Source organism: Solanum tuberosum, unplaced genomic scaffold (assembly GCF_000226075.1).
Source record: "Solanum tuberosum cultivar DM 1-3 516 R44 unplaced genomic scaffold, SolTub_3.0 scf00053, whole genome shotgun sequence".
In the NCBI taxonomy this organism is placed as follows: domain Eukaryota; kingdom Viridiplantae; phylum Streptophyta; class Magnoliopsida; order Solanales; family Solanaceae; genus Solanum; species Solanum tuberosum.
Window position 1 is genome coordinate 2,256,627 of NW_006238979.1, and position 12,392 is coordinate 2,269,018.

Sequence of the window (12,392 nt, forward strand, 5' to 3'; positions counted from 1 at the left end):
TTCATTAAATCTGACCTAATGGGAGCACTAAACTTCTTCCATCAGAATTGCCAAATGGTGAGGTCTTGCCATGCTTCCTTCATTGCCCTTGTGCCAAAGAAGAAAGGAGCACTAGAACTCAGAGATTTTAGGCCTATAAGTCTTATAGGCAGTGTATACAAAATACTGGCAAAGACTCTAGCTGAAAGGCTTAAAAAGGTGGTATGCTCTCTAATCTCTGGCCAACAGAGTGCATTCATGAAGAATAGACAAATCACTGATGCTTCCATGATTGCCAATGAAGTTCTAGACTGGAAATTAAAAAGTGGAGAGTCTGGGATCCTATGTAAATTAGACATAGAGAAGGCTTTTGATCAATTAAATTGGGCATACTTGATCAACATCTTAAAGCAAATGGGGTTCGGAGATAGGTGGATCAGATGGATCTTTTTTTGCATCTCGACAGTGAAACTATCAGTGTTAGTTAACAGGAGCCCTGTAGGATTTTTCTCCTCTAAAAAGGGGCTAAGGCAGGGAGACCCACTATCCCCTTTCCTTTTCATCCTGGCAATGGAAGGACTCTCACAAAGGCCAAAGAGTTGCAGTGGATTCAAGGGTTCCAGGTAGGCAGTGATCCTTCCACTACACTCACTGTTTCTCATCTACTCTATGCAGATGACACCTTGATCTTTTGTGGAGCTGATAGTCAACAAATACGCAACCTTAACATTACCCTTATGGTCTTTGAATCTATCTCTGGTCTTCACATCAACATGCTCAAAAGCATCTTATACCCTGTCAATGAGGTCTCCAATCTAGAGGAACTAGCTGACATCCTAAGCTGCAGAATAGGCTCCTTTCCTACCACTTATTTGGGCTTGCCATTAGGTGCTGGATTCAAATCCTCTGAGATTTGGACTGGAGTAATTGAAAAGATGGAGAAGAGACTAGCTACATGGCAACTTCAATACTTATCTTTTGGAGGCAGACTCACTCTAATCAATAGTGTTCTGGACAGCATTCCTACCTATTGCATGTCTTTATTTCCTTTGCCAAGCTCGGTCCGAAAGAAAATAGACAGACTAAGAAGAAGATTCCTGTGGGAAGGTAACAGTCAAACTCATAAGTTCTCTCTGGTGAAATGGCAAAAAGTTATTCTACCAAAGGCCCAAGGGGGGCTGGGAATTAGAGACCTAAAGATGCACAACAAATGCCTGCTTATGAAGTGGCTTTGGAGATATGGGCAGAATGAGGCAGGGTATTGGAAGGAGATCATCAAAGCAAAACATGGAATCCATGATCACTGGAGACCAAAGATGAGCAAAGATCCTCATGGAGTAGGGGTATGGAAACACATAAGTAGCTTCCAAGATGAGTTTCTTCAGAAAGTCTACTTCCAACATTGGAATGGACTCAACATAAGATTCTGGTTAGACAAGTGGATTGGGGGTACTATTTTGAAGGAGTCATTTCCTATGATGTTCCAGTTAGCCACCAACAAAGAAGCCACAGTGGCCCAATACAGAGTTGATAATATTTGGAGTCCAATTTTTAGAAGGAATTTGCAGGACTGGGAAATTAATGAACTTCTTCTTTTTTTGCACTGCCCCACAATAGTCGGCATATGGCACTTCTTCTTCTCATTGTTTGGCCTCCAATGGGTTATGCCCCTCCACATCAAAGATGCTTATGCTAGCTGGATATGTAGGAGAGTTGACAACACCATCAAAAGTACTTGGAGGATGATCCCAACACTAATTTTTTTGGAGCATTTGGAAAGAGAGAAACTGCAGATGTTTTGATGGAATATCAACTCCCATAAGCACCATTAAGACTAGGTGTTTAGTTAGTCTTTATAATTGGCACCTTCTCTCCCCTGTAAACAGTATGGACAATTTTTTGGATTTTGTTAGCTCCATAACTCTAGCTCAGTAGAATTTAAGGGGTTTATCTTTTTGGCTGCTTTACAGGTTTTTGCACAGTTAGCTTCATGTTATTTTCATGTTTGAAGCAACTTTGTTTTTAGTTGTAATCACTGCATCTTCTTGATGCCTTTCTAATGCAATTTAATTACTTCACCAAAAAAATATTATTGAATTGTGTATCTAAATAGTTACATTGAGACCCTATTTATAGACACTACATTGGAATCCTTTTCCTAACTAGGATTCCTATTCTTATTCCTATTCCTATTCCTATTCTAAGTAGGAAATACTTATTTCTATTCTAACAGTTTGAATATGAGTTATGATGGGGTAAGTTATGTTGGGATTAGTTATGATGAGATAGATTGTGGTGGGATTATTTCTTATTGAGTGTTGGTTTGTTGTATCCAAAATAATATATGTTGATAAATCTTAAGAACAAGTTGTTTGTTTACAAAATTACCCTTCACTTTATTTTTATTTTTTATATTTTCTTTGCAAGCATTAGTTATTCATTTTTAAAAATAGAACTTTTATTTTATTTAGCTTAAATATTTTTGTTTATGTATTCCCATGATAAGTACCATATGTATTTAAAAATATAACTTTTTTCTTATTTATTTAGCTTAAAAATAGAACTTCCCTCTTAAGTTTGTTAAAGAGAAGAAAATTTATGAAAAATCAAAATAAAATAAACATAAGAATTAGTCAAATAAATTCATAAATAAAACTTATATTTATATAGTGTAATTTTTTAATAGAAAAATATGAATAATTATCATAAAAATAAGGAGTAGTGAATATTCTTATACATGATATTAAAAATAATGTAAATATACATAAATGTGAAATGATGTATAAAAAGTATTTAAAGGAATATATTTGTCATTTACCTATTTTATTCCGGGATAAGTTATCCCGGGATTACTATACCACCCAATGTGAGGGATAACTTATCCCGGTACTAATTCATAATTGAGATAAGTTATCCCAAGCTTTGCAACCAAACACGAAAATTAAGGTTACTTAAAATTTATCTTGGGATTAACTCCCCTTATCCATCACACCAAACGACCCCTTACACATAAAAATTGCAAGTTGCAGTTTTAATATGTATGCAATTTTATAAATTGTTCAAAATAAAAATAATTAGAAAATCACATATATATCAACAAAAAATACACCCAATTAAGATCACAAACGTTGGTGATATATTTGCCTTTTCAATTATTAAATGTTAAATACCTCACATTTCAAATATTGCATTGATTTGTATTGGATTTTTTGAGCAACAAACAACTCTCTAAATAATAAAATTTGTAAGCTAATTTATTTAAATAAATTTAGTAGTAAAAATATAGAACATAAAATTAAGACAATAAATTAAATGATTAATAGGATTTGAGGGGTATTTTTGTCTTTACATAGATAATCTCATGGTATTAAATCTTATGTATTACTGATACCACCAAATGGGAGGTATTAGTTATACAGGCTATAATATCATACATATCCTATAATACCATACATAGACCCAAAGTTCCTACCAAACATAGTACTCAATAATATCATCCATAATATATGGACTATTTCTCCTAATACTTCCTACAAAACGGCCCCTTAGAGGGTAAGACAGTTGAGTTTTGCACTCTATGTTTCCTCAGCTGCATTCTTCAGCAGCAAAAGTTTCAGTATGTTCATATTTCTGTCCAATGGCATGGGATATCCTGGACCTACTTTTATGGAGTTTATTGGGGGATGGGCCTTCATGCTTGTCGCCATAACTCATGGCATGCAGTGATAAGGCATTTGTGCCTGCTTTTTGTTGCACTTGTTTCAGATTTCTGTTATTTTGTAGAAGTTTGTGTTCATGGAAATAATTGAAGTTGTGATATGCACCTATCAGATAAGGCTCCAGCTCGAGACACTTTTGGCAGAAAAGGCTAGGTTGGGTCAAGAGAACTCAGTCCTAACACGGGAGAACCGTTTCTTGAGGGAGATTGTTGAATACCACCAGCTCACTATGCAGGATGTTGTCTACCTCGATGAAAATAGTGAAGAGGTGACTGAAGTGTACCCCATAAAGGTACAGACTTGATCTGCTATTATCTCAGCAGATTGTTTGATCTTTTTCAAGCTAACTAGCTCCTGTGACCCCAGGTTGTAAGTCCACAAGTGACCAAGGATAACTCATCTCATCCTGTGTCATCCTTAGAGACTAAGGATGTTTCGTGTGATATCACCTCTCTGAGCTGATTTAGGAAGACACTGATTTCCAGTTGCTGGATGTATTGCTTTGATCTTCTCCAACCGAAAGTGTGAATGGGTGTTCAGTGTGATTTCTTTTGGTTGAGCCTGGTCATCCTGAAACTTAATATGTATTGAACTTTCTTTTATCTTTTTTTGGTTTATTTTCTTGGTAGGGAAGGCAAATGCACTGGGGTTGGAGAGAACAACGTGAATTGTGGCTTGTTTAGTTATGCTGTAAGCTAGCTGGTTCTCACTGCAACGATGTGGAGGTCTTCTACGAATGTATATTAAAATGAAGAATTAATATAATGTTTCTTTAATTCAAAAGTTTTTTATTTTCTTAAAGTGTCGTGTCAAATAAAAATCAAACAAACCCATTGAAACGGAGGGAGTATGTTTTGTGGAATTATTGGTGTGAACTTTCAAAGATTAACTTTTTTATTGGTTGCAATTTAGAAATATGTGTGACCTGATATAGAGAATCTTTGCAATTTGATCCCAAAACAACGTGAACTGAAGGGAGAAGTAAACATAGGGTTTCTAAACAATCAATATGTTTGATCCGTTCATCTATTTTTGAGGACTATGTTAACCTACCGTTGGAACCTTATTCAATAAAACACACATGAATTGGTCTTACCCTATGTGTACCCTTAAATAGAATCCTATATTTGATTCGGAGGAAGAAACCACTATTGCCATAGCTTGGATCTCCTTCATCTTTCGGCATAGAGGCAATATTCTCTTTGGCATCAACTGTAGGTAAACACCTACATTAGATATGGCTACTCGTAACAAGACTATATGTAGTTGTGCAAGGGTCAAGGTTGAAGTTGATTTACTCGGTGAATTCTCAAAATGTATTAATATTGGGAGAAGCAGAAAACTACAGAAAACATGAAGAAGTGGATCATAATTAATTATGATTACATTCCCAAGTATTGTAAAAACTGCAAGTTACAACGCCATAATGAAAAGGCATATTTTAATCATTCATCTTGAATTGATTGTATCCAAAGGAGGAGGAGGAGGAGGATGACTAAATAGATACACAAAAGAATGCAAAGGAAGCTGCTAAGGGGTCACAGGAGTCAACCAAGTCTAACAAAACAATGTAGAAAGGGCAAAGTAATGCAAATCAAGGAGAAAAGGGCAAACAAGTAGATAATAATAATTTTAGAGAGAAGAGACAAAAGAATGACTACAGAAGAGGGAGACAATATAATAGAGGAAGAATGGAACAAAACCCAAGACCTATTCAGAAGAAGGATCAAGGGGTGGCTACTCTTAACAAATTTGGTGCCCTCAGAGATGGTCAGAATACTCATAAAGTTAGTAATGAAGTACCAAAGGATGTAGTAGGGGATTCAAAAAAGCAATGAATTGAAAATGCCTTTGGGAAGTAATTGGAAGACAAAGAGAATCCTCTACCCCTCAAAGGAATCATGCAGAAAAAGTATGGGTAGAGCAGGATAATCAGAATCAGGTTGAACCTACTGATCATGCTGATGGTGTAGAAGAAGAAGAACCTAACCTACTTTAGGTGATAGTTATTTATAGTCCACCTAAGGAGGACCCTTCTATAGATGACATGTCATAGGAGGATATTCATCATATGAAGGATATAGAAGAAGCTAAGCATATAGAGGCAAACATAGAGCAAAACTAATAATATATCTTTGCATCAGAATAAGGGAGGAGGAGAGTTTATCATCATCTAATCATTAGCATAGCAACACAATATAACATGAACTATTAATACTACAAGAAAGAAAACACAAAAATGCAAAAAAACAGATAGTTGACAAAGCAAATAACAAATAGAGATCACAGTCTCACTTCCATATATCATCATCATCATCATCATTAACAACAACAAAACCAGTACAATCCCAAAATTCAGGGTATGGACAGGGCAGTGTACGCATACCTTACTACTACTTCGATGAGGTAGAAGTGTTATTTTTAAAAGATCCTCCTATCGAGTAATGAACTACAGACCTGGTAATAAAAAAATATAGAAATAAAAAGACGTAGAAGATAATAAGAAAAACATAACATAATATATCAAACAGGGTAACAACCTTAACTTGATAATTATTACCATTAAAAAAACAAGTGGTGCCATAAATGAAAAACTTGATTATGCTTCCATGATTGATAATCTTGTCTTCTTGATTTCAATCCTAACTTTTATGAAACACCCACAGATCCCTCAAGAAATAAACCTCTGATACCAATTAAAACAGACCTTACCAACTAGTGACATGTTTAAAAGTCGTGTGGGCCTAGGCCTAGAGCGGACAATATCACTAGTGGGATGGCCATTGGTATCAGAGCGTTTATTTATTGAGGGATCCGTGGGCGTTCCATCGAAGTTATAATTTAAATCAAGAAGACAAGTTTATCAATCATGGAAACATAATCAAGTTTTTGAGTAATGACACCGCATGTTTTTAATGGTAAAAAGTTATCCTCTTTGTAAGCATTGTAACAAGAAAGTTCATCCATCATACAAATGTTAGAGAAGGCCTGATGTTAGATGCAGTAACTGCAATCAACTTGGGCATGCAACTGCCATTTGCAAGAACAATGGTCAACAACAAGAAGTAGATGCACAAATTGTTGATGGTGAGGAGGAAGATCAATTCTTTGTTGCTACATGTTTTTCAAGCATATTATCAAGTGAGTGTTGGTTGATTGACAGTGGATGCACTAATCACATGACAAATGACATGTCTCTCTTCAAGAAATTGAAGTCCACGTCCATTACTAAATTCAGATTAGGTAATGGAGACCATCTTCCTATAAGAGGAGAAGGAATCATTGCTATTCCAAGTCATTCAGGTACTAAAACAATTTCTGATGTGTTTTATGTACCTGACATATATTAAAACTTGCTTATTGTTGGTAAATTAATGGAAAAGGCTACAAATTAAATTTCGAAGACAGATCAAGGATGCTTCAGATCAACAAATGTTTAAAGTAATAATGAGAGGCAAAAGTTTCTCATTAGATCCATTTGAGGAGGAACATGTTGTTTTTTTAGCCAAAAAAAGTGTTTCAGAAGTAAGGCACAAGAGTCTCAGACACTATCACTATGAAGGGTTGCTTAAAATGCAAAAGGCAAAAATATTTAAGGACTTGCTTGTTTTAGAAGTAAATTCTTCAAATAGTTTTGTTTTAATTAACATTTATTTGTTGGTCTATCAAACTGATGTTTCCACTTGTTTAATAACAAGAGAAACCATTTTTTTATGTTCTTCCTTCTCTGTAAACTAACACCGACTAATGTTATAACTGTAGCATAATAAATAACGAGGAATGAAAAAGGTCGTAAGATAGGCCAACTATGAGAAACACAATACTACTACTAGGGGAAAAAATGTTAATTAGGAAATAGATACATTGCACACTTGTATCCGCTAGAAAATGAGACAACACTCAACTACCTGCTAACTTTCTACCCTAATCCACGATCTCTATAATTTCCTATTAGTTAAGCCCTTGGAAAGTTGAAGTTGTGTCATGTCTTGTATAATCATCTCTACCTAATACTTCTTTGGCCTACCTCCTACCTCTCCTAAAACCCACCGTGGAGAACCTTGCACACCTTTTCCTTGGGAGCTCTGTGCACCTCCTCTTCACATGTCAAGACCATCTCAATCTCGCTTCCCTCATCTTGTCCCCCACGGGGACCACTCCCAAATTATCCTAGATATCTTAATTCTTAAACTTATCTCTCCTAGTATGACAAGAAATACACATCGACATTCTCATTTATGCTACTCTCATCTTTGGAATGCGAGTTCTTAACTGGCCAACACTCTTTTCTATATAACATAGTCGGCCTAACCAACATTCTATAGAAGTTTATTTTAAGTTTTGGTTATTCAATTGATAAGGATCAAAGGGGCAATTGAAAGAAATAAGAAAATATATATGGATTATCGAAATCCAATCGAATTATGAGCAACAAAAGACTTTATACCTTCATCTCTCAATTGAATTCGATCAAATAACAATAACCCGAACTCAATAAAAAATGAGAAAACCAAATTGAATCCACAAAGAGGGTAACTCTATGATTGATTAAGCTATAAGAAGTTAACACAAGCAATATTGGGAATCTACCCTAATCACTCAACTACAATTGCAAACTATGAACTACACTAATGCTAGGCTACACCTAGAAACTACAAGCTTCAAACCTCTCAAATATTCAATTCATCATAATCTTCATAATCTAAGTCTTGAAAAATGTTAAAACTACTATTTATACTAAGGAAATAAAGAAGACTTTTTTGACAATTTTTCCCTCACTGAGATAAGAACCTTGTTTGGTTACCCTCTTTTGGGAATCCACGCACAACTTATACATTTGTTTGTCCTCAAGTAAATCAATAATACAATTAGCTCAATAAGGGTGTATACAACATTATTCAATGAGAGATAACATGCAATTGTCATTACAAGACTACTCTCAACAACATGCTACACTCAATCATGATAAAAAAAGCTTCAAATGATGACTAGCCGGTTTCCACTCAAGCTCACTTTAGCTTCTTCTGTAATGTAAGACAATGTTTCAATAAATGCATTCAAGTGCCCCCAAATCAAGAATGATTCCATGCTCTCACAAATAAAATCAATAAAGAAATAAGGAATCAATGCAACTCTCCCTGTCTCAAAAGAGAAACACATGCAATTTCGTCTCATAGGTTTGCCCATATTTTCCAATCATCACACAACCTAGTTCATGCAAGATCTCAAGGGTCTTTTACGCTTGTAATGGGGATGAGGGTTAAGGTATGGTCAATTTGGCTTGGTGACGTCATCTTTTCAAAGCATTGTTTCAATCATCTTCACCTCTTCTCAAGTTCTTTTCATTATTTTGCACTTGAGAACTCAAACTTTGACTTTTCACTCATTTTATTTGGAATCTCCTTTATTTCATCACTTCTCTTTTTCATTTCCATTTTTCAAAGCATTTTCACCACAATGACTCTCTTTTTTTTATAAAGAAGGGTTCCTTCTTTTTGTAACAAAATTCAAAGTTGAGTCTCATTTCATCTTTCTTTGTCGTTCACTTGGCTTTCGTTCCTCCTTCTTTTCCACACCCCTAACTTAGGCTTTTGGCCCATGTTGGCTATTCAAACATAGAAATGCTTCAAAAAGGATTTTAGGTGAGAAGGTAGGGACAATTCGGTTCAAGAGCCTTTCGTTTGGTTTTGCCAACAAATGGGTTAGACTCAAATGGTGCCAAAAATGGATGCACACCCTCATGAGGTAGTCAAAAAAGATTATGGATATTTGGGTTCCCTCATTGAATTATATCCCAAGATCACGCCTCACATTTACCAAGATTTAAACAATTAGACTAACAAGACAAATTCTAGGACTCCATACACATGCTTTCAAGTAAGAACTTACCACACATAGCACTTCGAAATACACTCATTTAGAAAATCCCAAGAAAATCAAAATTGTAGATGTGATGTTCATTGCAAGGCTCACATAAAAACACAACTAGCCAACAAAAGATTCAAAGAGATCGCTCAAAAGCGCAACCACATTGATTTCATTCTTACAACACCAACACTATACATCATGCTCACCATGAGTACTATTCAAGACATCGATATTGAATACAATCGATCCTCGAATCATTATCAATGATAACTCAAGTATTTTACAATTTTTCAAAATCATGAGGGGTTGATAAATTGAGAGAAAATGAAAAAGGTAAAAGAGATATACTAAAAAAAATGAAACACTATAATATAAACAAAAGCAAACTAATACAATCATCCAAAACTAGAAAATAACAACATACATAGAAAAAAATGGAATATTGGATCAAAGGCCCTCACTCCACCAATAAGAAATAAGTAGTGTCCTCAATACAAAGAAAATAAAGTACGGGAGGCAGAGTAAAAAGGTCTCCCTAATAGGCTAAGCATGTGGAGCACTCTTATCTAGAGTCTCAGGAAGGGAAGCATCACCCTAGGAATCAGTGCCTGGAAATAAAATCACTGGAGGAATGGTGAAATCTGAAGAGACTCCACTGGTGTCAACTGTTGAAGTCTCCCAAAGGGATCTCTCTAGGGTTGCCTGAATAGTCACCTCATCGGTCTCATGAATTTCCGTGAGAGTATGCAATCCCATGCTCATCCACATCACTCATCAGCTCCTCCTCATATGTCTCCTCGATCAACTCATCATTGGCCCTCTCAACATCCACAATAACATCATCAACTCCCGCAGCTAACTTAGGTTGCACACTAGAAATAGGATCACTGCTAGGCATCGGTGATGGCACATAGGTCGGTGAATCTGGTAGGGGAACATCGCCCAATAGCATAGAGAGTTATGTAGACTGCAGTTGAGTCACATCAGCTTGCAAAGTAGCAAGCTCACCCTTCATGGTGTCTAGTGCACCGAAACTACCCTCGGCCTTTTCCTGGGCCTCTAATCTCGTAGGGAGGTTGTCCTACCTCACACCATGAGCCTTAATCAACCTCTCACACCTTGTCACCCTGTACCTCAAAGGAGTCAAGGCCTGCTCAATAGCCCTGTCAATAATCCCGGACATGTCTTTCTCAACCCTCGCGGATCTAACATCCATCAATCGGGAAAAAACTACTGTCACGACCCAAGCCTAGGGCCTAGACGTGACCGGAAAATAGGGAACCCGAAGGAACCCCAAACAAGCCTCATAGCGTATCATTACACATCCTTGGTCGCGGAAGCAATTAAAATGACCATAAGCGATAAGCATAATCAAGGGGCAAATTGGGACTAAGGGAGCAAGAGAAACAAAAAAGGAATGATACATAAATACCATAGATGAGTCAAGCTCAAGCATAATACACAACTTGTCCAACACCACCTCTAAACATGAGTACTTAGCGGGGGCCAAGACAAACTACCGGGCTCACCCTCATAGACAAAACATAACTAAAAAGAAAAAAAGTCTTATACATAGCAAAAGATCATGAGCAACGTCCCCGGAATGGAGGACTCACCAATAACCTCGATAGAAAATCGTACTAGCCACGCGGAGGAGGATGGTCAAGCGGTGCTCCGGTCCCTACATGGTGACATCATGTAGGCATAGAGTATGCATTAGTACGTTTGAATGTACTAAGTATATGGGATGCAATGCAATGCTACAATAGATGGACATCATAGGAAAATGCATAATAATACCCGTTAGATAGCACATTAATGAAACGATATATATATAATGACGCTTACATAAAAATCATATTTAGTGGGACGTAGCACAAGTGTGGTGAGTGACCATCAATATAGTATTTCCAAGGCCTACCACCCCCTTGGAGAGGCGAAAGAGGTACAAACCCCTCAATGTAGTTACCCGGGCCTACCACCCCCCGAGCTAGGGACCAAGGTACAAACCCCTCGATATGGTTATACGGGCCTACTACCCCCCGTACTAGGCTTGGTCAACTCACAACACGTATATAGAGAAAATCATATACATGTGTCCATTTACTCATCATTTCAATAATTATATAAGGGCCAAGAAAAACTACCGGGCTCACCCTCATAGTCAAAACATAACTAAAAAGGAAAAATTCTTATACATAGCAAAAGTCATGAGCAACGTCCCCGGAATGGAGGACTCACCAATAACCTTGATAGAAAATCGTATTAGCCACGCGAGGGAGGAGGGTCAAGCGGTGCTCCGGTCCCTACATGGTGACATCATGTAGGCATAGAGTATGCGTTAGTACATTTGAATGTACTAAGTATATGGGATGCAATGCAATGCTACAATAGATGGACATCATAGGAAAAATGCATAATCATACCCGATAGATAGCACATTAATGAAATGATATATATAATGACGCTTACATAAAAATCATATTTAGTGGGACGTAGCACAAGTGTGGTGAGTGACCATCAATATAGTATTTCCAAGGCCTACCACCCCCTTGGAGAGGCGAAAGAGGTACAAACCCCTCAATGTGGTTACCCGGGCCTACCACCCCCCGAGCTAGGGACCAAGGTACAAACCCCTCGATATGGTTATACGGGCCTACTACCCCCCGTACTAGGCTTGGTCGACTCACAACACGTATATAGAGAAAATCATATACATGTGTCCATTTCATCATCATTTCAATAATTATATAACCATTCGATTCATAAGACGTACATTGGACCTTCCATTTCCTAAGAATACTATAAATGGCATTTTATCAAACA

The 12,392-nt window shown here is 36.8% G+C and overlaps 1 protein-coding gene across 2 annotated transcripts in view; it reads left to right on the plus strand.

The window, feature by feature from the left end:
- LOC102601792 (uncharacterized) overlaps nucleotides 1-4,463 on the plus strand; it is a 16,682-nt gene extending 12,219 nt beyond the window's left edge. For both annotated transcript variants that reach the window (XM_006344307.2, XM_006344308.2), the window contains 2 exons: nucleotides 3,811-3,990; nucleotides 4,065-4,463. In XM_006344307.2, coding sequence (XP_006344369.1) covers nucleotides 3,811-3,990; nucleotides 4,065-4,160 — 276 coding nt within the window. In that variant the 3' untranslated portion in view covers nucleotides 4,161-4,463. The remainder of the gene's footprint in view (nucleotides 1-3,810; nucleotides 3,991-4,064) is intronic.
- Nucleotides 4,464-12,392: the final 7,929 nt, after the last annotated feature.